Source organism: Ornithorhynchus anatinus, chromosome 12, assembly GCF_004115215.2.
Source record: "Ornithorhynchus anatinus isolate Pmale09 chromosome 12, mOrnAna1.pri.v4, whole genome shotgun sequence".
Classification (NCBI taxonomy): Eukaryota; Metazoa; Chordata; class Mammalia; order Monotremata; family Ornithorhynchidae; genus Ornithorhynchus; species Ornithorhynchus anatinus.
In genome coordinates this window covers 51,265,061-51,289,427 of record NC_041739.1, presented here as the reverse complement: position 1 = coordinate 51,289,427, position 24,367 = coordinate 51,265,061, and the positions used below count along the sequence as shown (strand labels likewise).

The following is a 24,367-nucleotide window of genomic DNA, read 5'->3' as shown; positions in this document are numbered from 1 at the left end:
GGGAGAACAGGTATTTCATCCTCATTTTACAGTTGAGGAAATTGAGTCATAGAGAAATGAAGTAACATGCCCAGGGTCACATAACAGACAAGTGGTGGAGTCTGGATTAGAACCCAGGTCCTCTGACTCTCAGGCCTGGGCTCTTTCTCCTATACCATGCTACTTCCCTAAATGACACAAGGGATATTAGGTAGGGCACCGAAAAGTTGCCATTCGAAGTACACTGAGGGCAAAATAAGCAGAATGATTTGTTAAGCACTTAAATATGTGCCAGGCACTGTACTATGTGCCTCTCCACTATTTACCCCTCCCCCCAACCTGTCCACTCTCTTCCTCTGCTGTTTCCCATCCTGCTGTCTCTGCTTCTCCCCAGCCAACTTGCTACCTGTTCCTCCCTGACCCCCAATACAGAATGGATGAGCTCATTTTATAGACATAATGGCGTTTATTAACTGCTTACTGGGTGCAGAGCACTGTACTAAATGCTGGAAGAGAACATACAGGTGGGGTTAGACATGGTAGCTGACCCTCCAGCATTCGGAGGTGGTGGTGGAATGGCTTAAGCCTATTGCATACTGGGCTGCTGGCTAAGGTGTGGGGAATTTGGTTGCTCAGGACAAAGGTCACAGACGGTAACATTTTCTTTGAGTTGGGGGAACCTATGCTCTGCCACTTGTCTGCTGTGTGACCTTGGGCAAGTCACCTGACTTCTCTGTGCCTCAGTGACTGCATCTGTAAAATGGGGATTAAGACTGTGAGCTCCTTGCAGGACAGGGACTGGGTCCAACTCCATTTGGTTGTGTCCACCCCAGTGCCTAGTACAGTACCTGGCACATAGTAAGCACTGAACAAATACCACAGTTATTATTACCCTCTCCCCTCAATATACACACACACACACAGTTATGCTTATCTCTGATTTGCAGCACGGACGGATACTGTTTCACGATGATCGAAGAAGATGATTCTGGGATGCCTGTGGTCACATCAGGGTGCCTGGGACTAGAAGGCTCAGACTTCCAGTGTCGGGTAAGTAAACAGTGGGAGACTCCATCTTGGGGCCGGGGAGGGACCCACTCTGTCGAAGTTTGGGCTCAGGGCCCCTTGAAGCACAGGAGCAGAGTCCCAACAGCAGCCTCTCCCAGCAGCCAAGCTGTGTTTCAACTCTAGGAGAACGGCACAGTTTGAAAGAGACAGATAAGGGGGGGAAAAAAAAGAAACCAATGTCTAATGGGAGCTGGAAATATCCCATTAGTTGTGGTCCCAATTAAACTCTCTGATGGATTGTAATGCCACATGTGGAATTGTGTAGATTTGGCCCAGATGGAAATCATAGACGTTTCCTCCCCGATCATCCCTCCCGCATCTGACACCGTGTGTTTTAGAAAAAAAGCGTTCCGTCAAGATGGAATCTGAACTCTGTTGCAGGACACCCCCATCCCGCACCAAAGACGATCCATCGAGTGCTGCACAGAACGAAACGAATGTAACAAAGACCTCCACCCTACACTGCCTCCGCTGAAAAACCGAGGTAAGAGGAGGAAAATTCTAAGATCGCTTGTGGGCAGGGAAAATGTCTTCCAATTCAGTTCTCTTGTCCTTAATCATAAGTGACCAGGCTCCAAGCATTTAGATTCTCCATGACCTCCTCTGGCTCTCCTTCCTCCGGAAGTGAATGGGCCCTGGAGCTCCGTTTTCTCCCCTTACAGATTTTGTCGACAGCACCATCCACCACAAAGCCTTATTGATCTCGGTGACGGTGTGCAGTCTCTTCTTGGTCGTCTTGATTCTGTTTTGCTACTTCAGGTAAGACCTGGCTTCGGCAGGCTACCGGGCAGCCGGCAGAGTTGGGTGCCGCCCTCTTTTGGTTCTCTGTTCGCCTCTTGATGGATTTCCCAGAATCACCTCTTCCTTTCTGCCTCTGGTGATTCATTCATTCACTTGTATTTATTGAGCACTTACTGTGTGCAGAGCACTGTACTAAGTGCTTGGGAAAGTACAGTCCAGTAATAAAGAGAGACAGTTTCTGTCCACGCTGGGCTTACAGTCTAGAATGGGGGCGACAGACATCAAAACAAGTGAACAGGCATCAATATAAAAAAGAATTATAGATATATACACATCAGAACAAACAGGCATCAATATAAATAGAATTACAGATATGTACATATATACACAAGTGCTGTGGGGTGGGGAGAGGGGCATAGAGCAGAGCGAGCAAGTCAGGGTGATGTGGAGGGGAAGGGCAGCTGAGGAAAAGGAGGGCTTAGTCTGGGAAGGCCTCTTGGAGGAGGTGAGCCTTCGGTAGGGCTTTGAAGGGGGGGAAGTGTGATTGTTTGGCGGATTTGAGGAGGGAGGGCGTTTCAGGCCAGAGGTAGGACGTGGGCCAGGAGTCGACGGCAGGAGAGCGGAGAACGAGGCACAGTGAGAAGGTTAGCATCAGAGGAGTGGGGTGTGCGGGCTTGGATGTAAAAGGATAGAAGGGAGGTGAGGTAAGAAGGAGAAAGATGATGGAGAGCTTTGAAGCCAATAGTGAGGAGTTTTTGATTGCCCATCCACCTATGTATCTAACAGAAACTCCATACTATTGATTTTAAAGCACTTGAGTGGGCCCCCTCCTATCTTACCTCACTGATTTCCTACTAGAACCCAGCAGTCTCACTTAGTTCCTCTAGTGCCAACCTGCTAACTGTACCTTGATCTCATCTATCTCCCTGCTGACCCCTCGCCCATGCCCTGCCTTTGGCCTGGAACTCCCACCCCCCCGTCTTATCCGACAGGCGATCACTATCTCCACCTTCAGAGCCTTTCCGACTAACCCCTCATTTCCCCTACTGCCTGCCCCTTGCACGTGGATTGCATTGTCAGCCCCCCAGCACTTACTTATATGATCATAATTTATTTATATTCACATCTGTCTCTCCTACTACAATGGAAGCTGTTCGTGGCCGGGGAACGTATCTACTAATTCTGTTATACTGTACTCTCCCAAGCACTGATTACAGTGATCTGCACACAGTAAGGGCTCAGTAAATTCTGTCGATTGCCACTCCTGCTGTGCTAATTGGCAAATCAGTTACTTAGAAGAAGCTCTAGTGAAAGAGAAGTTCGGAAGGGATTTTCAGGGATTTTTCTCTCTCCCTCCACATTTCCTGCCCCTCCCTCCTTTTAGCTCAGATTCAAGATTAATATTAGTCTGCCTCCTGCTCTTGACTGTAAACTCCTTGTGAGCAGGGAACATGTCTACCAACTCTATTGTACTCTCCCAATCAATCAATCAATCAATCAACTGTATTTAGAGAGAGCTGACTGTAAGCAGAGCACTAGTGCTGTATAGTGCTCTGCACTCAGGAAGCACTCAGTACCGTTACTATGTGTACATGAAGCCACCCAAGGAATATTCAGTCAATTAATCCATCATTTACTTATTGAGCACATGCTAAGTACGTACAGAAAACTGCATTAAGTGCTGGGGAGAGAATTAGTAGATATGATCCCTGCCCACAAACAGCTCTCAATCTAACTTGCATGCTTCCTTTAGACTATAAACTCATTTTGGGCAGGAAATGTGCCTTCCAACTCTGTTATATTGTAATCTCCCAAGCACTTAGTAAAGTGCTCTGCACACAGTAAGAGCTCCGTAATATGATCTGTGTGTGTGTGTGTGTGTGTGTGTGTGTGTATGAAGTAACACAGTCAGTCAATCAATCACGTATTCATTGTGCTCCTGCTACTTACGGAGTACTGTACTGAGCCCTGAGGAAAGAATTAGTAGACACACTCCCTACCTTCTAGAAGCTCCCAACCTAGCTTCCATTTTTTTCTTTTATGGTATTTACCATGTGCCAAGCACTGAACTAAGCACCAGGGTAGATACAAGTTAATAAGGTTGAACACAGTCCATGTCCCAATATGGGGTACACAGTCTTAATCCCCATATTACAGGTGAGGTAACTGAGGCACAGAAGGTGCTAAGGGACTTCTCCAAGGCCACACAGCAGACAAGTTAGATTAGAACCCAGGTCCTTCTGCTTCCCAGGCCCCTGCTCTATTCACTAAACCCTGCTGCTGCACAATCTCTACCCACAAGGAACTCCAACTTAGCTTCTATGGTTCCTCTAGACCGTAAGGTCATGTGGACAGGGAATGTGTCTGTTTGTTATATTGTACTCTCCCAAGCACTAAGTACAGTGCTTTGCACACAGTAAGTGCTCAATGTACATGATTGAATGAATAAATGAAGAAATGATGTATGGTATTATCCCAAACGCTTCTAGTCCAGTGTTCTGCACCCTGTACGTACTCAATAATAATAATAATTATGATATCTGTTAAGCACTATGTGTCAGGCACTGTACTAAGTGCTGGGGTGGTTACAAGCAAATTACGCTGGACATGGTCCCTGTCCCATATGGGGATCACAATCTCGATCCCCATTTTCCAGATGATGTAACTGAGGCTCAGTGAAGTGAGTTGCCCAGGGTCACACAGCAGACAAGTGGCGGAGCCCGGGATTAGATACCATGAATTTCTGCCGCCCAGGCTCTGTCCACCATGCCATGATCGATGGCTTTCCCTCCCCTTTGCCTGGCCGCCTAAATGGTCTCCCCCTCTTCATCAATCTCTAGGTACAAAAGGCAGGAGCCCAGAGCCCCCTACAGCATCGGACTGGAGCAGGACGAGACGTACATCCCGCCCGGAGAATCCCTGAAAGATCTGATCCAACAATCCCAGAGCTCGGGAAGCGGATCCGGGCTCCCTCTGCTGGTACGAACAGGGGCCTTGAGCCCTCCCGCTCCAACCTCCCCTCCCTGGTGGGCAGAGACGGGGCAAGAGACAGCGGCCGGCCCTTGAAACAAGTAGGGCATCGGCGAGGAGGAGGAGGAGAGCCTCTTCTTCTAGTCTCTATGGCCTCCCTTCCTGTGGACAGCGATAGCCAGCCGGTGTCCATTCCCTGAAACAGTAATAGCAATAATAATTATGGTATATGTTAAACACTTATTATTTGCCAAGCACTCTTCTAAGCGCTGGTAGATACAAGGCAATCAGGTGTCCCACGTGGGGCTCACAGTCTTAATCCCTATTTTACAGATGAGGTAACTGAGGCAGAGAGAATGAAGGAACTTGTCCAAGTTCACACAGCAGACAGGTGGCAGAGCCGGGAATAGAACCCACGTCCTCTGACCCCCAAGCCCGTGCTCTTGCCACTAGGCCCTTTAGGGCGTTAGTGAGGGGGAGGAAGGAATCCCCTCTCTGGCCTCTATGGCCGCCCTTCCTGCGGACAGTCGGGAGCAGCAGGCGTCTGTCCCCTGACACAAGTAGGGCATCCACGAAGGGGAGGTAGAACCCCCCCTCTGGTGTCTGCGGCCGCCCTTCCCTATAACCTTTTGGTCTGACAGTGGCGTAAGGTGACCGTTTGTTTTTCGAAAGGAGTGTTCGGTTACAATCCTGACCCTGACCCTCCAGAGATCGGGATGGATTGTAAGGACGAGGGCACTGTGGGTGAGCCAGGGGCCTCTCTAATTTCCAGTGCCTTCTTCGGGGTGACCCTGACCCTGGGCATCAACTGTACGGTGAACGGTGGGGCTCGTGTGTCTGGAGCCGCCAGGCAGGGAAGGACTCAGACAAGCCAACATTTCAGAGCCAAGTCCGCAACTTTTCCACTCCTCCCCACACTTGACTTTTCGAGGGACGTCGGTACCGGGTTGGGGAAAACCCCTCAACCCCCACGTGGCGATCAGAAATGTCCCGTTGTCTCTGCTCTCTCCGCAGCTGAGGCCAGATGGGTGCTCAAGGCTCTTAGCGTGGTCAGAGAAGAGGCATAGTCAATCAGTGGTATTTATTGAGCGCTTATTCATTCAATCGTATTTGAGTGCTTACTGTGTGCAGAGCACTGTATTAAGCACTAGGGAGAGTACTGTATAACAATAAACAGACACATTCCCTGCACCACAACGAGATTACCATCTAGAGGGGGAGAGAGACATTAATATAAATAAATAACAGTTATTTACATGGCTTATTTTGTTCTGGGTGTTGTACTAAGCTCTTGGGAGAAAAAGGGGTCAACCTCAACCCAGTGAGCCTTCCTGTCTGTATTGTGCCCTGATGATTCTTTTTACTTTTTCTTTTTTAATGGTATTTGTTAAGCACTTACTATTTGCCAGCCACTATTCTAAGCACTGGGGTAGTTACAAGTTAATCAGGTTAGACACAGTCAATGTATCACATGGGGCCCATTTTACAGATGAGGTAACTGAGGCCCAGAGAAGTGTAGCCACTTGCCCAAGGTTACACAGCAAATAAGTGGTGGAGCCGAGATTAGAACCCAGGTTCTTCTGACTCCCAGGCTTGTAATCTTTTCCACTTGGCCATTCTTATTCTTTCATCTTGATCACTGGTTTTGACACCCCACCTCCACAGCCCTGCCGCCCCCACCTACCTGCCTTGGGTTTTATAATAGTGACATTTATTGAGCACTTACTATGTGCCAAGCACAGGGGTTGATGAGAAGATCAGTTTGGACACAGTCCTTGACCCATGTAGGGCTCACTGTCTCAGAGGAGGGAATACAAGTCCTTGCTCCCCAAGTACAGTTGAGGAAACTGAAGTACAGAACAGGCAGAATAATGGGGCATCTCAAGCTGAGCAAGGGAAAGTGAGACTAAAAACACAGTTCAGCATGACCAAGCTGACAGCCCTGAATCTCATGCTGCCTCATCCTTTGCTAGGTTTAATCTGTGCACAGTGGAAGTATACCCTTAAGGACAAATGGAGGAGTAATGTCGTTCACACATCCAACTTCTCAGCTGTACGTGTGCACAAGTGGGATCTTACCAAAAATGAAGGGTCACTAGATGGGTATTGAGAGAAGCAGCATAGCCTTGTGGAAAGGGCATGGGACAGGGAGTCAGGAGACCTGGGTTTGAGTCCCAGTTCTGTCACTGACTCTGCTGCTTCTCTAAATGCCACTGATTGATCGATTATACTTTCCCAAGCGCTTAGTACAGTGCTCCGAACACAGTAAGCACTCAATTCATGCCATGGATTGATTGAGATGTCTGCCACCCAAAAGCCAATGATGGGATGGGGGAATCACAAGGATATTTATTGAGCGTTTCCTCCAGAACTGAGCGCTTGGAAGAGTACAGCTGAGCAAATAGGCACGAGCCCTGCTCTCGAGGACCTGATGGTCCAGTGGGAGATGGTGAGGTTCCAATGGAAGAAACAGAAAGAACCACAGAAAAATTGCCTCCTTGAAACCTACGAGCCAATACCAACCTACTTCCTTATTGTGTATCTTCCTTCATAAACCACAGGAAATTGGGTGAGGAAAGGGCTTCTATTAGCCCTAGCTCTCGTCACTAGTCACGATCATAACATTCAACCATTACCCCAATTTTGCTAACCACATGTTTGGGGATTTCACAGGTCCAAAGGACGATAGCGAAGCAGATTCAGATGGTGAAGCAGATTGGAAAAGGTCGCTACGGGGAAGTTTGGATGGGAAGGTGGCGTGGCGAAAAAGTAGCCGTCAAGGTGTTTTTCACCACTGAAGAAGCCAGCTGGTTCAGGGAGACGGAAATATATCAGACCGTCTTGATGCGGCATGAAAATATCTTGGGTGAGTGGAAAATCCGACACTCCCTGCTACCCGCTCCCTCTAGACTGTAAACTCATTGCGGGAAGGGTACGTATCTGTCAAGTCTGTTATATTGTTTTCTCCCTAGTGCATAGTACAGTGCTCTGTACATAGTAAGCGCTCAATAAATGCCATTAATGATGATCACTTTGAGGGGTTCTTTGTACCAACCGCTTCCAAGTTGCCAGGGAGAGAAGAGGCCACCGTGCCTGGAAAATCACCATTCTGGGAGAGGAAATCTGGAGATTTCCTTCCTTTAATTCCAGAGATCTGCCAAGGCCAGGCAAGCAGGGACGGGACTGATCAGTTTGGGGTGATGTGTCAGCATCTTCAGGCTTGGACGTTCAGCAAGTACTAGTATTGCCGCTACCCGTTCAGTAAATTAAATCTTATTGGGTGCAGCTTGTTAAGAAAATGGCCCTGTGTGTCAGAGGAATTGTGTTCTCATCCTGGCTCTGCCCCTTGCCTGCTGTGAGAGCTTGGGCAAGTCACTTCACTTCTCTGGGCCTCTGTTTCCTCACCTGTAAAATGGGGATTCAATATTTGTTCTCCCTCTCCCTCTGTTTCCAAGCCCCAGGTGGGACAGGGTCTGGGTCCAACCGAATTATCTTACATCTACCCAAGTGCTTAGTATAGTGCCTGTCATGGAGTAAGTGCTTAATAGATGCAGTTTTTTGTATTATTCTGGATTTCTGGAACCTGGAAAGAGTTAGTGCACCATCCAGAAAATAATCCATTTTGAGAGGGTAAAGTTCCCCTCTCTTTCTGGGTGATTGAAATCGGTTCGGGATGGTCATTTAATTTCAGTTGTTGATTCAGCGGCCGAATTTGCAGCCAAACACAAGACCTTCTGACCGTCACTGCTGTAGACCGTGAGCTCGTTGTGGGCAGGGAACGTGTTTGTCAACTCTGTATATTGTACTCTCCCAACCACTTAGTACAGTGCTCTGCACATAGTGTATGCTCAGTAAATGCCACCGTTGATGATGATGTTCCAGAAATAGGTATCTTGGTTTTGAAAAAATTCTTCCCCCAAATTCCTAATCTTATCTTCCCCCTTCCCCGCCCCTTCCACTGGCCAGGGTTCATTGCTGCAGATATCAAAGGCACGGGCTCCTGGACCCAGCTGTACCTGATCACTGACTACCACGAGAATGGCTCTCTGTATGACTATCTGAAATCCACCACCCTGGACAGCAAGGCCATGCTAAAGCTGGCCTACTCTTCTGTCAGCGGCTTATGCCACCTACACACGGAGATCTTCAGCACCCAAGGCAAGCCAGCGATTGCCCACCGGGACCTGAAAAGCAAGAACATCTTGGTGAAGAGAAACGGAACCTGCTGCATAGCAGACCTGGGTTTGGCAGTGAAGTTCATTAGGTCAGTAAAACACCAATCTTTCGATTTATGGAAAAACCCCACATTTTTCCGGTTTCTTCCTTTCCTTTCATTCAGTTTTTTCTCTCTTCGAGAACTTGAGTCGGGCTGAAAGTAAGAGAATATGTGTATATGTGTGTGGTGTGTGTGTGGTTTTTTTTTTTTTACTAGGTCAGTAAAACACCAGCATTTTAATGTACAGAAAAAACCCTATATTTTCCTGGTCTCTTCTTTTCCTTCTATTCAATTTTTTATCTCTCCCATAACTTGGGGCAGGGTGGGGAGGTGGGTGCATGTGTGTGTGTGAGAGAGAGAGAGAGAGAAGGAGTATAAGAATTAGTTTATTAGGTCAGTAAAACACCAGTATTTTGATATTGAGAAAAACCCCACATTTTCCTGGTTTCTTCCTTTCCTTCTATTCACTTTTTCTCTCTCCTAGAACTTAAGCCAGGGACTATGCCGGGTGGTGGGAGGCGGGGTGTGTGTGTGCTGGGAGGTTATGGATCAATTTCCACTTTTCCTTGAAAGATCACACTTTTCACTGAAACTCAAAAACTACTTTTTTGAAGGCCGAGATACATTTCCATCCTCTCCTTGATGAGGAAGACACCCTCCCACCCCCATCCCCCCTAACAGTTGAGTTTCATCATGTGGAAACCCGTGTGAATTCTGCATATTAGATAAAAGGGAAAAATGCTGCTTTTACCACTGAAAACTATTCAGGGGTATACTTTCCATATTATAAAACCAGAAAAAGGATTGTGTCAACTCTCCAGAGAGAAGGAGATAGCAACTGGCAGGCTTTGTAGAGCCAGAGTCCTGCCAGGCTAATCCGATTGCCTCTTAGGACAGGCTGGGCTAGATCAAAGGGAAAGAACAGCTGATAATGGGCTGGAGTCACTTCATCCTCCGGAGTTGGGAACCGGGCTTGAACAGCAAAGTCAGAGCGGGCCCTGGAATCCCTCTCGGCTAGGGAGCTTAGCCTGGGAGCCCAGAAGCCGAAAAATTAGGAGAATTCATATTTTTTGAGGATCACTGAGGACCATGCACTATAAGTGCTTGGGAAATGTAAAAAAAACCCCAAAAACCAAAAAATAAGTGATAGGTTCCCTTCCCACTGGGAGCTTCCACTCTAATGGAGGAGACAGGCTTTAGGATATTCACAGCTGGGGTAATCAGGATAAGAAAACTGGGAGTTGATCATACATATATACCTAAATGCTGAGGGATGGTATAAATACATTTGTATGTAAAGTACTAGAGAGCTGGTTGATGGGACTTGGGAATCAGTTAGTGGTATTTATTGAGCACTTACTGTGTACTAAGCACTGTACTAAGTGCTGGGGAGAGTACAGTATAACAGATACATTCCCTGCCCACATCGAGCTTATAGCGTAGAGGGATTTTTTGAGTACTTACTGGGTGCAGAGCAATCAGTCGATCGATTGTATTTGTTGAGCACTTACTGTGAGCAGAGTTCTTCTCTAAGCGCTTGGGAGAGTACAGTATTTCAGAGTTAATAGACACGTTCCCTGCCAACAGTGAACTAGAGGATAATGTAATAGCGTTAGTAGTCACCATTCTTGCCCACAGATAACTCGGAATCTAGTGGAGGAGTTAGACATTAAAGTTAATTTCAGATGGGGGATCTGAAACCTTGCCCTGGCTGCTGGAATTAATAATGATAATAATAATAATGGTATTTAAGTGCTTACTATGTGCCAGACGCTATACTAAGTGCTGGGGTGGATTCAAGCAAATTGGTTTGGACACAGTCCCTGTCCCATGTGGGGCTCACAGTCTCAATCCCCATTTTACAGATGAGGTAACTGAGGCCTAGAGAAGTGAAATGGCTTGCCCAAGATCATACAGCAGAGGAGCTGAGATTAGATCCCATGACCTTCTGACTCCCAAGCCCTTGCTCTATTCACTAAGCCAGGCTGCTTATTTGATAATTAGCTTCACACACGTGCTTGCTGCCCTGCCCTGCCCTTGCTGAGGCAGCTCTGCCTCTCTCCCCACACAGGACCCAGGGCGAGGAGCCTTCAGCGAGACCCTGTGCTGAATGCTCCTTCCGAGACCAGGCAGCAGTGGTTCCTGCCAAGCGATGCCCAGGCTTAGAGCTTGCGAGGCCCAGTGGATAGAATATGGCCACCAGTCCTTCCCAAAATGGCTTCACCCACCTCCAAGGATTCCACTAACATACAAAATGTGCTTTGGCCTTGTTCGGGAATTGGTCAGTTGTCCGTTTGTCAGTCGACTGTACTTGCACCTCCTTGACCTCCATTTCGGAGGGGATCTGGTTCTAATAGTGACCGTGGTGTTTTTTGCTGAAATTTTCCCTCAGTGACACCAACGAGGTGGATATCCCCCCCAACACTAGAGTGGGCACGAAACGCTACATGCCTCCCGAGGTCCTGGACGAGAGCTTGAACCGCAACCACTTCCAGTCATACATCATGGCCGACATGTACAGTTTTGGTCTCATCCTATGGGAGATCGCTAGGAGATGTGTGTCTGGAGGTGAGTGGCGAGAATGTTTCCCCCCCGCCGGAAAGCTGTGATCTGGCCTTTCTTTGAGAGAATGGGCTTCTTTGGAACCGCCCCCTGAACGAACCGGCCTTTGAAACGGAGTCGACACCTGTTTCTGTGTCGACTTCTATCTGATTGTCTTTCTGCTTAGATTCATATTTTTGAAGCCCAGGGTTTCAGAGGAAGTGCAAAGACTCACCCTATATGAAAATGCCCTAGTAAGAGATGTGAGGTTTCAAAATGGCTCCAGGAAATTAGAGCCCCTTAAGTGATCTGGACCCAATATTATCAGCAATATTTTTGGGACCTCAGTTTTCCTTCTGTGACAAAGATGAAATTGATTTACCCATCTAGCACAAAAGCGAATGTAAAGCACTGTAAGTGTTGGAGAAGGGACACTAGAACCTCCTCTGGGATTGTTCATTCTTTCAGGGGAGAAAAGACCTCAAAAAATTGGATCTTGCCAATTTGATTTCATATTTCATATTACAGTCTAGACTATCAGTTCATTGTGGGAAGAGAACATGTCTCCAAACTCTATTATATTCTCCCAAACCCTTAGTTTGGTTCTCTGCACACAGAGCTCAGTAAATACGATTGATTGATATTTTCAAAATCTAAATTTAATGAGATTTGCTTTAGAGCTCATGAAGGAGCAGTTCCAACTAGGGGTCTAGGATTGAAAGTTAGGGATGTCTGATGAGTGTCAGGAGGATCAGCTATCACAACATCACAAGGTTCCTTGGAGCTTCCTGCTGCCCTTGTCAGAGACACAATCTTGCATTGCTTCACTGGGCATCTGACCCAGTAATGGTATTGTCTTACTCTTACGTTTGTAGATCGAATTGTCCGGTCCAACATAGAGATATTAGCCAGCGGCTTCCTTGTCTCTTGGTTCTGTACTAAAGGCACATTTTTTGAATTAAGCACCTCTTGAGAAAGAGCATGACCTAGTGAAAAGAACACAGGTACTGGAGTCAGGAGGCCTGATTCTAATCCCAGTTTTGCCACTGGCTAGCTGTTTGACCTTAGGCAAGTCACTTAACTTCTCTGTGTCTAATAATAATGTTAGTATTTGTTAAGCGCTTACTATGTGCAGAGCACTGTTCTAAGCGCTGGGGTAGATATAGGGTCATCAGGTTGTCCCACATGAGGTTCACAGTCTTAATCCCCATTTTATAGATGAGGTAACTGAGGCACAGAGAAGTGACTTGTCCACAGTCACACAGCTGACAAGTGGCAGAGCCATGATTTGAACCCATGATCTCTGACTCCAAAGCCCGTGCTCTTTCCACGAGCCACACTGCTTCTCTGATGTTCTTCCTCATCTGAAAAATGGGCAATAAATATCTGTTCACCCTCTCCGACTTAAATTATGATCCCAGGGTGGGACAGGGACTACGTCTGATCAGATTGTGTTGTATCTATCCCAGTGCTTAGCAAAGTGCTTGACACTTAGCAAATACTATAATTATTATTAGAATTGTGGATACAAGCAGGTATGAGGAAGAGGTAGTCCACAGTGGAAGATGGGACTGATTTTGTTTCCTCTCCATGATCTTAATTCTTATTTTCCTGCTAGGGGAATTAGGAATAATCATTTTGGATTTAAGATGTTATTCTTTTCCAAGCCCTGGGGTAGCTAAAGTCAGATTGGACACAGTCCCCATCCCACGTGGGACTCACAATTTAAGAGGAAGGTAACTGTGGATGGGGAGACTGTGGCACGGAGAGGTTCAGGGGTTTATCCATAGCCACACAGCAGGCCCGTAGCAAAGGGGACGTCTCGACTCCTAGGTCTTTGCCCTTTCCGTTAGACCTGTTTCCCACTGGGCAACTATCATCAGTGATAGTTACTGAGCGCCTACTCTGTGCAGAGCTCTTTACTAAGCTCTTGGGAGATTACAGAGTTGGTAGACATATCTCCTGCCCATAATTAGCCAGATCCTGAGGTATTTTTGGGCAAAGAATTAGACTTGCTCCCTAGGAAGGCAATTCCAGGGTATCTTACTGGAGATATATTTCTGGTTATCAGACCATTTAGAAAGCAAGGCTAGGAGATTTAGGTTGTGATTCATTTTGGTTCTGCACACAGTAAGCACTCAGTAAATACAATTGACTGTAACATGCTGGGTGATTTGGGAAAATTGGCTAATTGGGTAAAATGTACCTTTTGCTTAGAAACGGTATGGCCTAATGGATAGAGCACTGGCCTGGGAGACAGAAGGACCTGGGTTCTAATTCTGTGTCTGGGTTCTAATTCTGTGTCTGTCACTTGTCTGCTGTGTGACCTTGGGCAAGTCACTTAACTTTGCTATGCCTCAGTTCCTTCATCTGTAAAATGGGGATTAAGATGTGAGCCCCGTTTGAGACAAGGACTGTGTCCAACCTGATGATCTTGTATCTAGTCCCACACTTGGAACTGTGCTTGACACATAGTAAGTGCTTATCAAATACCATTATTATTATTATTATGGATAGCATCAAATACCATTCCGAGAGCCTGGCCCAGAGCGGGATTTGCCATGTAGTCTTAGAGTGAGCTGCTGAGTCTGACTGTTCACTCTTTTTTTTTTTTGGTGGTATTTTTTAAGTACTTACTATGTGCCAGGCACTATACTAAGCACTGGAGTAGATACAAGCTGAACAGGTTGGACACGGTCCATGATCCAATTGGGACTCTGTCTTAATCCCTATTTTACAGAATGAGGAAACAGTAGCACAGAGAAGTGAAGTGACTTGCCCAAGTCACACAACAGACAAGTGGCGGAACTGGAATTAGAAACCAATTCCTTCTGATCCCCAGACCCATACCCTGTCCAGTAGGCCACACTGCTTCAGTTACACTGAAGACACAGAAGAGTAAAAATGTTCCAAATTTTCTATTTGTCAATAGCAATTTTAAAAGCAAGTCATACAAGGGGGTGCTTGCTTTTATTTAGATAAAAGGTTAGAAAAGCACTATGATTTTCTTTATTGGTAATAGTATTCGTGTGATTTTTATTAAACACCTTCTACGTACCAGAGGTGTTTTAAACATTGTGGCAGCTGCAAGATATTCTAGTGGGACACAGTTCTTGTCTTCCATTGGACTCACAGTCTAAGAGGGAGGGATTTAGACATATTTAATCCCCATTTTACATGAGGAAACTGGGGTGCAGAGACGTTAACACAGCAGGCAGTTGGTGGAGCTGGGATTAGAACCCAGGTTCCCTGACTCCCAGACCCGGGGATCTTTCCCCTAGGCCGCACTGCTGACTTTCCATTCCATACCTAGAAGCCCCATCCAAAAGCATCTTGGCCAAAGCTTCCGTCACGAGGACTTCTGGGTCTGTTTTGCTTTTCCCGAGGGGCACCTTTTGCGCTCTTCATCCTGATCCCCCCAGGGCCGGTCTGGAGCACTGGCTCACGTTCCAAATCCCCAGTAACGCAGCCGTCAAACCTTTTTCAGGGATCGTAGAAGAATATCAGCTCCCCTACCATGATCTGGTGCCCAGCGACCCCTCCTACGAGGACGTGAGAGAGACGGTGTGCCTCAAGAAACTGCGGCCTTCCTTTCCCAACAGATGGCGGAGTGATGAGGTAAGGCCAGGCCGGTGACCGCACCCCCCCCCCCCCGAACCCCATGCCTCAGCTCTGCTCCTCCTGCCCTGGGGCCAGCGGGCACCAGTCTAAGAACACCTCGTCCTCATGCGGAGACCCTGCAGAGAGCGGGCCAGTAATCCTGCCTTAGCCCTGAGCTCGCCACTTCTACCTTTTCCCATTCAGCCAGAGCTGAAACACGTCGTATCCCGGTTTTTCCCACTGGTCTTTTGTTCCCATATTCCTGTCATCCCCCCTATGGATCATCTCCAGGCTGGTTATCATGAAGGTTTTAAGGACCCTCCCTGAGGCCAAGGTTCGGCCTTCTTGGGTATATATTAAGGGGCCACTAGGTGCTCAGCACTGTACTGAGGTAAATACGAGATAATGAAATTAGTCGCCATCCTAGCCACATAAAGGGCTTGCAGTCTAGGAGGGAAGGAGGACAGGAGTCCTAGCTCTGCCTTGTGTCTGCTGTGTGACCTTGAGCAAGGCACTTCTCTGGGCCTCAGTTATCTCATCTGTAAAATGGGAATTGAGACTGTGATTCCCATTTGTGTGTCCAACCTGATTTGCTTGTATCCACCCCAGAGCTTAATGCACTGCTTGGCACAAAATAAACACTTAACAAATACCACAACCCCATTTTCGGAATGAGGAAACCGAGGAACAGGGCAGCTGTTTTGGATGTTTGATTTGATAGTAATTTCAGAGCAACAACCCAGGTACGGCTGTGACCTGACAGTGTCTAGACCCCCAGGTGGTGTACCTTAGCTGGCACAGGGCTCTGCCAGGCTGATAAACCCCTGGCATTTCCACCGTTTGTGGGTACAGACCTACACTCAGCCCCGGCTGGATTCCAAAGGAGCCAGCCCCAGGCAAGGAGAACATTTTTTTGGAGCGAAGGTCCTCTTTCCACCAAGGACTTTGAGGACAGAAAATTGGGTTTATCCAAGGATGGATGGGTTGAGAATTAAGTCGCCTAAACCCATCACCCATCTGTAGCCCTGATTTCTTCCTACAGCCATCCCTGAGCACTGATGTATTTCTGATTTCTAGTTGCACGTTCAGTCACTTACTTTGATTTGTTTTACCTCCATTTCCTTCATTAGAGTGGAAGCTCCTCGTGGATAGGGAAACTGTCGCTTTGTTATTCTGTACTTCACCCAAAGATCAAATACAGTGCAGTCTCCCAAATGGCCACTCAATCAATACCACAGCACTACTACTAAGACTCTACTCTGGAGTGATGCCAGATATCGATAGGGTTAAGTTGAGTGTCGTGTCATTATTAGAGCAGATGGCCGGGACCTGACACTAGCAGGGTTTGTTTGGGGTAGTATACAATTGGCTCCATGTCAAAGAGATTCAAACTTGGAAGAGACTATGAAATCTGGGAACAGGCACAGCTGCACAGACCTTTGGATTTGGAGCATTCCCATAGCACGGAAAGTACAGTGCTCTGCACATAGTAAGTGCTCAGTAAATACTATCGAATGAATCCTTGGATTTGGAGGATTCCCTTAGCACGATGGCCCTAACGGCTTCAGATTTCCATAGCAGATGAAGCAGTGCCGCCTTATGGAAAGAGCCCAAAGCCAGGGAATGAAGGACCTGGGTTCTAATTCTGACACCACTGTGTGGCCTAGGGCAAGTCAGTCAAATAAAAGATCGTACTTATTGAGCGCTTACTATGTGCAGAGCACTGAACTACGCACTTGGGAGGGCACAAATACAACACAATCAGCAGACATGTTCCCAGCCTTTAAAGAGCTTACAGTCTAAAGGGGGAGACGGAAATTAATATGAATAAATAATTTGATAATATGTAATTTAAAGATATATACATAGGTGCTGTGGGGTTGGGGGTGGGGCGAATATCAAAAGTCACTTCAAAGTTCTCTGGACCTCCATTTTCTCATCTGTAAAATGTGGAGTCTTTCCTATTCTCCCTCCTGCTTAGACCACAAGGCCTATGGAGGACAGGGACTGGTTCTGAGCTGATGATCTTGTATCTAACCTGTTGTTCAGCACAATGTTTGGCCTGTAGGAAGTGCTTGACAACCACCACCGTTCTGATTATCATTCCTCACTGGGCCGAGTTGGAGTTGGCTCTGTGCAGTAGCTCTCCATCTCATCCACGCCATCCCCCCGCCTCCCAAAAGATGGCAGGGATCGTCCAGCTCCTGGGTGGGCCCTCACTCTCCTGTCGTCTCCCCGCAGTGTCTGAGACAGATGGGGAAGCTCATGGCCGAATGCTGGGCACATAATCCCGCCTCTCGACTCACAGCCCTGAGGGTGAAGAAGACGCTGGCCAAAATGTCAGAATCCCAGGACATCAAGCTCTGATTGGTGAAGCCCAGGCCGGCTGGTGTTTCCCTCACATGGGGCGAAGTAAGAGAGACCCTAAAGACCTCGGATGTGACGGCCGCAGACTCGGACCCCCGGAGACCCCCAGGACAAAGCTGGGGGGGTTTCTGGACCCACGGGCCGAGCCGGGCCCTGAGGGAGACGGCTGCGCTGACACGTCCCTATTGTTGCATGTTGCTTTCTGTGAAAGCCCTGTATTTTGGGATTGGGTGGGGTTTTTTTTAATAAGAGTCTTGAATTTCACAAAAATGCAGCATCCGGGGCAGAAGCTAAGAAACCCAGATCACTACAGGAGCCTTCCCCAGGGATCGTGCCTGAAGGGAAAAGCAGAATTACATCTTTCTTTTTCTTTCCCATTTGTTGAAGAGTGTCGTACTTTAGGAACTGAAAAGGAGAGGCTGAAGCTCAAGGGAGTCATTGTGGGAGGTGACTTCCCTCTTCTCTGAGCTGCCATGGTGGGGCCCTTCTCCCCTGCCCTCGGGAGGGATGGCAGGCACGTGTTCCAGGAAGACCCACATCCCTGGATTTCCATGGAGGGTTCTTAAAGATTTCTCTGATTCTTGGTGCTGCCCAGCCCTGCTTTGAGGACCAGCCAAAGTCAACCCCAGAGATGAGTTTGTCTGGAGGAAGGATGGAGGTGGGATGGAGCAGAACCGGGCTAAGGGCCTGCCACCAGGAGCCACCCGACAGCGGCCTGGGGGGAGAAGTGACCTTTGTTTTATCCCAACATGCTCTCTGCCTCCAGAGAGGGGGTGGCCTCTTCCCCCCTGGCTTCATGGGGAAGTTCACAACTTCCTTTCTCATGGAGCAGAGAAGCATCACTTCTCAAGAGGATAAAGAGCGGAGCTGGGTTAACTGGACATAATTCAAACCAGGTTGTCTTTAGGGTCCCAATGCAGCCTCTGGACTCTTCCTTTTAGAATGTCTTCCTAGTCCTGTGATAAAGGCTTCACTTCTTAATTTATTTCTTCCACCCTTGGAGTATTTGTGCAGAATCCCTTCCCCACCCCTCACCGGGCCTTCTACCTCACATCAGCAGGCGCTAATGTGTTTTTCCGCAGGAGTGAAACTGCAGAGTAGCGAGTTTGAGGCCCTCCCTGTCTTGACCCAGCACACAGCTCTAGTTCCTCACTGCGGTTATGCTTCCTTCCCGTCTTTGAAATGAGAGCACCTCATGGGCAGGCCTGATGTCTTCTGGCTGCACTGTTCTTTTGCAAGTGCTAAGAACTGTGCTCTGCTATCAACCCATGGCATTTTTTGAGCACTTACCATGTGCAGAGCACGGTTCTAAGCACTTGAGAGAGTACAGTATAAGCAGATGATAAACATGTTTCTTTCCCACAGTGAATTTACAGTCTTGAGGACTGCACACAGTAATAAATGTCATTGGTCCACTGAAATGCGAGGGCTTCCTGGGGGTGATTAACTAGTCAGAGTTAGGTTCTATCTTCCCAGGGACCCCTCAGGAGGAGCCTGTTGCCACACGGTTTTATTTCCAATCCACTGTCTCCTGGAGTTTTGTAAACATGCAAGTGCCTGAACATAATCCCTCTTGTTCTTTCCTCGCCACTGGCCCCCACAGCATATGGCTTGTACTTCGAGGCAGTGGATTCCAGGGTAGTGGCTGCCAGCTTTGCTGAAACTGCTCTGGGAGTCAGAGTACTGCATAGGAGAATTACCTGGGCAGAAGGCTTTACCTTGGTTTCTCGTTTTCCTCCCGTCGTTTCGAGGTCTGTTTTCTCTGTGTTTTTTTTTAGGAGATAAGGCCCGGAGTGATTCAGTTAGGAATATGGTTCAGGTCTGAGTGTTATCATAATTGCTTTGGTAGATTGGGAAGCCAGCTGCCCACCTCCCAGGGTTTCCCTGTCCGGCGCTGGTGAGCGGAACAGAGTGAAGTTTGGCTGGTTTTGAAGTTCTGAGAGAATCTTGCTCTTCCAGCTGATGCAGTTTCCCCAGACGAAACGTGACAAGTTCCAGAATTCAACTGGAAGTGGATTGGAAGGAGGGGAGGGGGGTAGGTCTGTGGGATCTCAGTGTTTGTTTGCCACATGCCATCTTGGTGTTTCACTGACAGAAGAGCCTTTTGCTCTGTTACAATCAAAAGTTGAACCCAGAGGGGCAGTGTAGGGGAGAGAGAGGGGTTGAGGTAAGGTTTGGGCCTCATGGGAACTCGGAAGGAAGGACCCATTTAGAGCTCCCGCTGTGGCAAACATTAGGATCATTGTTTGTGATGATGTGGTAGAAATGAAAATTGTTCAATGCAATTTTCTCCTTGTTGGGAAATTCACCTTATTTTTTCATTACTGCAAGGTTCCGGCAGTTGGCGGGTGAATTGGTTTTTTAACGGAAGGGTCCCCTGAAGTTTTATTTCAGCCGTGTTCACATAGAACGGTTTCCAAATGGAAGTGCTTTTTTTTGTTTTGTTTTCCCCTTGGTGAAATAAACGTTTTCTGAGATCTCAGCTGATAGATAAGATACTTTCTGTATGTTGGGATAGTTCTGTTTAATTTGCTCTCTCCGTCTCTCTCTCTTTCTATGTGTGTGTCTGTGTGTGTATGTATAAATATATATTATGTTCAATTGGGAGGCTGGAACAACTCCGCTGTGTGGATTAAGAGTAAGATATTATGGCTGATAAAGCACTAAATTAAGCATAATATTTATTTATGAGAATGCAGAGATGGCTAAATTCCCAATGACAGTGGGCTAGGGGGTTGTGCATGAGACACAGACCTTGGAGATCTTTGGAAACCTTGGATTCCCTCTCTCCTATTTCCCCTCTTCCCCCCCTTAACTCCCCCCAACTTGTGACTTCTTTGCAAAGACCCATGGGATTTTGTCTCCCCAAGATCTGATTGTTACCCTCACAGCTGCACTGGAATGGCAGTGGAGTCTCAGATGAATTTCACATCTCGGGTTGATCTTTCAGGTCACGTCACCGCATGGTCGGATGCCTGCTGGCTTGTTTTTTGCCGGTCAGTTGGTAGGAAGGGCAAGCTTGAAAGCTCGAATCTGTGCCTTGACTCCAAATGCTTTCTGGACTCAGTCCTCTGGCTGGGGTTTGGGGGTGATGGTGGTCAGGGTGGGTAGTGGCACAGAAAGTTTGACACTCTTCCCTCCTGACCTCCCAATGCCATTTCTTTGGAGAAGGGTTGATGTTAGAAGCAGCTTGTGGGTTTTTGACTTCTTTAAAAGATGATTCGTGTGTGTTCCTTTTGAGAACCAGTGCCTTAAAAAACTGTAAATACTGTAATTATTCAAACTAGGGAACAAATTGTTATATTGCATTTGTTACAAATGGTATATGGCTTTGTTTTAACATTCCCCAAATAAAATGGTTTCAGTCTCTCTCCCCACCCCCAAACTCTTGGGAAAACAGAGCTTTTGTTTGCTCAAGTATAACTTCTGTCTTCCATAAAAAAGAGCCTGCTATGGATTTTATTTTCCTGAGACTTGGGAAAAAGAGAGTTTTTCTCACAATGGGAAACCAATAGGCTGTTTCATGTTTTCTTTCCCACCTCAGCCCCGACTGAAGTTCAGTGTTCGACGGTTAAGCAGGAGTGGGAAGGAAGCGGGGAAGGCGTGTGAGAAACAGTACAGCCTGAGTTGGAGATGTCTGAATTTTCCAGGATCTTGTCCTCAGCTGCTGTAGACAAAAGCAGCAGCCTAACCTATGGAAAGAGCAGATCTCTGCTTTCTTGTAAGTGGGGGAATTGTCTGCCGTCTCTATTGTATTGTACTCTTAGTACAGTGCACTGCACACAGTAAGTACTCAGTAAGTACCGTTGATTGGCTCTGTCACTTGACTCCTTTGTGCCTCGGCTTCCTCACCTATAAAATGGGAATTTAATACCTGTTTTCTCTCCCCAAGGGGGCTCAGTCCCCGAGGGAGAGGAAAGAATGTGTCTCATCTGATTGTACTGTATCTATTGCACAGTGCTTGGCCCCATAGGAAGCATTTAAATACCCCAATTATAATTTATTATCATTGCAAGTTGAATTGGGGAAATCAGATATGATCAGGTGGAATGAGCCTTGGGCAGATAGTTATCAACCAAAATTCCACTGGACTTTGAAATTCCCCATTGCTAGCCAGAGCCAGGGAATGAGTCCATGATGGCCCAGTCCAGAAACAAAGCTTTGCCCTCCCCCAAATCTCTCCAGCATCCCTCTCTTTGCAACCAAAGTCCCATCTCCATCACTTAGACCTTGGTGTCATCAGAGGACTTTGGGTGCCCCCCTTGTGTCTGTGATTTCTCTTTGCAGGCCTGGGCGAGCCTCCCAGAACAGGATCGAGTAGGCTGACAGCGGCAGGTAAGGGACCCCCATGCACACACAAGGATGGCAAACCAGGCAGGTGCTTATAAATATAATTTATTAGCCGTTTAAAAATTCTTTCTTACACTTTGTACATATCAGGCGGACAGCATAAATGCAGGCAGTTTACAAACGGGGAGACGGCCGGAAGGGGAAGGCTGGGGAGGCAGGCTCGGGCAGAGGGAGAAGCCACGGTCCGCTACCGTCCGGCGCTGGACAGAACTCTGGGCCCAGACAGCTCTGCACGGGTGGGGAGTCCTTAGAAAAGGGATTGCATAGAAGATACAGCAACAGGGAAATCCACAACCACAAAAGAAGTGTGTTCCGTGTCGGAAAAGCCACGTTTCTTTCAAAAAAAACAAAACCCAAAAAACAAAAATAGACAAACCCTGTAAGTAACTTTTGCCGTTCCGCTGGGCCACCACCCCTCTCCCAGAGCCAGGACCACCTGGTTCTGCCTGGCACCTCTGACCTTTGCCAGAGGCTGCAAGAGGTTCTGGGTCCAAGGCAAGTGGAAAGCATTACGGATCCAATGTCCACTTGGTAAATGCCCCTGCTTTCTCACAGAGTCCACACTCCTGCCGTGCCTACAGCGATCCCTTGAGCGAGCCAGGGAGCCACCACTTTTGGGAGTGAGTTTGGAACAGAAGAGGTGAGAAGAGAGCTGGAGTCTCTCCGTACTTTGTTTTTGTATGTCTTGATGGTGAGGGACAGAGGTGGGTTCGGGGGTGGGCGCCAGACAGAGAGCGACCTCAGGCACCACAAAGACACAAAGCTTTAAGGTCTGCTCTCTGCCCCTACCCCGCCTTGGGCTGCTGCTCCTCCGTCAGGATCGAGCCTGCCCGACCGACAGCAGGAGCTGTCGTGCTCAGATGTCACGGCTCCGCCTGGGGATGAGAACCAACCCAGAGCTGTAGCCATCACACTCCTAGGACCTCAGTCTATCTGCCCTCGCTGCCAAAAAAAAAAAGAAAAGCAACACGCGATCAACCAGGGCCAGGACACCAATGAAGCCCCCCTCAAGACCCCAGTCACCTTGCCTTCCCCTGTTGTCCCCACCTGGAGGAGACGCTTGAATCCAGTGGTGGGAAGTATGGGGATTGAGGCTGCTGAGTGTTGTTCAGTGGGTGAGTGGAGGGGTCCGCACCAGAGACCTCTGGGAAAATCTGTGTCCTGTGACCTCGCTTGGCCTTGCACGAACCAGAGAGCTGCCTCACCATTCCATTTCACCCTGGCTGGGCAGGCACCACTTGAAACAAAGGCTGCTTGCAATATTCTGCCTGGCACTTGCTCAGCCAAAAGTGTGTTTGCAGGCTAACTCACGCATAGCGGGGGTTTTCCTAGAATTCTGTCTGCTGCCAGAGCCTGTCATGGAAATCACCTACAGCCATCCCAGAGATGCATCCTTTTCAGCATCATGGCATCACAAATGGGGTTAAGCCAGTCCCATTTGAAGCCCATAGCAGATGTAGAATGTCATACCTGAGACCTGAGAGGCACCTGACAAGGAGAAAAGTAGTGTGGCTTAATGGAAACAGCACAGGCCTGGGAGTCAGGAGATCTGGGTTTTAATCCTGGCTCTGCTGCTCATCTGCAGTGAGACCTCGGGTAAGTCACTTCACTTCTCTGTGCCTCAGTTTCCTCACCTGTAAAAGGGGATAAAAGAACTTCTCCTTCTTCAGTGAGCTCCACGTGGGCCAGCTCCAACTAAATTTTCTTGGATCAACCCCAGTGCTCAGCCTAGAGGATGCAATAAGCAACCAGCAGATAATTCCTCAAATGGGTCTTCAAACTGGCTGTGAGCTTCTGTCTTGGAAACGGTAAGCTCTGTTGCCTCTAAACCCAATTCCCATGCTGATCAGGGGAAAATGCTTTACTCCTCATTGGGTTTGTCTGAACCATCCAGCAGCTGAGTGCCTTAGCCCACACCCTACTCTTGGGGCAGCTCAGAACGGTAGTTCAACAAGCCTCTGACGAAGGGCAGATTGGGATTATGTCCTACTGGACACCTCAAATCGGGGCATGCTACTTGGAAAAAATACACCCAGCCCTTCTAACAGTATGGTGTTCTTTTTTCCCGGCAGAAAACTAAGCCCAGAGAGGTTAAGTGACTTGCCTGAAGTCCCACAGCAGGCAAAGGGCATCAAAGAGCCATAGAACATTTTAAACATCGGGTGGATGTTGGCATCTGTCAGCTTCCTCGGCCTCTCCTTCCTGTGGAGGTGAGGGAGAGGCAGGAAGGGGTGGGTGACTGACAACTCTCCTCTCTCTCCTCTCCAACTCACCGTCCAGAGCCTATCGTGACACGTTCCAACCCGCTCAGTCTCCATGAAGAAGCCCCTTACCTCAGCAAACCACCATAGTGGGTACTGGGGACTCCGTCAGTGAGTGGATGGGCCCCTGCATTAGCCAGAGGAAAATGTAAGGTAATTAAACGAACATCAGAATGCTTTAACATGTTTGAACGCTGGTTTTAAATAATGGGGATCTAAAGAGCCCCATCCATGATCGCGGTTACCTAATTACAGTTTTATATATTTCTCTCTC

The 24,367-nt window shown here is 47.8% G+C and overlaps 1 protein-coding gene across 4 annotated transcripts in view; it reads left to right on the top strand.

Moving 5' to 3' along the window:
- Positions 1-21,257, top strand: part of BMPR1B (bone morphogenetic protein receptor type 1B) — a 251,003-nt gene extending 229,746 nt beyond the window's left edge. For 2 of the 4 annotated variants that reach the window (XM_039913741.1, XM_029076392.2), the window contains 9 exons: positions 927-1,029; positions 1,429-1,531; positions 1,710-1,806; positions 4,629-4,767; positions 7,432-7,624; positions 8,725-9,022; positions 11,367-11,542; positions 15,003-15,133; positions 21,027-21,257. In XM_039913741.1, the coding sequence (XP_039769675.1) occupies positions 927-1,029; positions 1,429-1,531; positions 1,710-1,806; positions 4,629-4,767; positions 7,432-7,624; positions 8,725-9,022; positions 11,367-11,542; positions 15,003-15,133; positions 21,027-21,155 (1,369 nt within the window). In that variant the 3' untranslated portion in view covers positions 21,156-21,257. Of the gene's footprint in view, positions 1-926; positions 1,030-1,428; positions 1,532-1,709; positions 1,807-4,628; positions 4,768-7,431; positions 7,625-8,724; positions 9,023-11,366; positions 11,543-15,002; positions 15,134-17,356; positions 18,468-21,026 lie in introns of those variants that run through there. The other 2 variants (XM_029076391.2, XM_029076393.2) reach the window with 1 other exon arrangement.
- Positions 21,258-24,367: the final 3,110 nt, after the last annotated feature.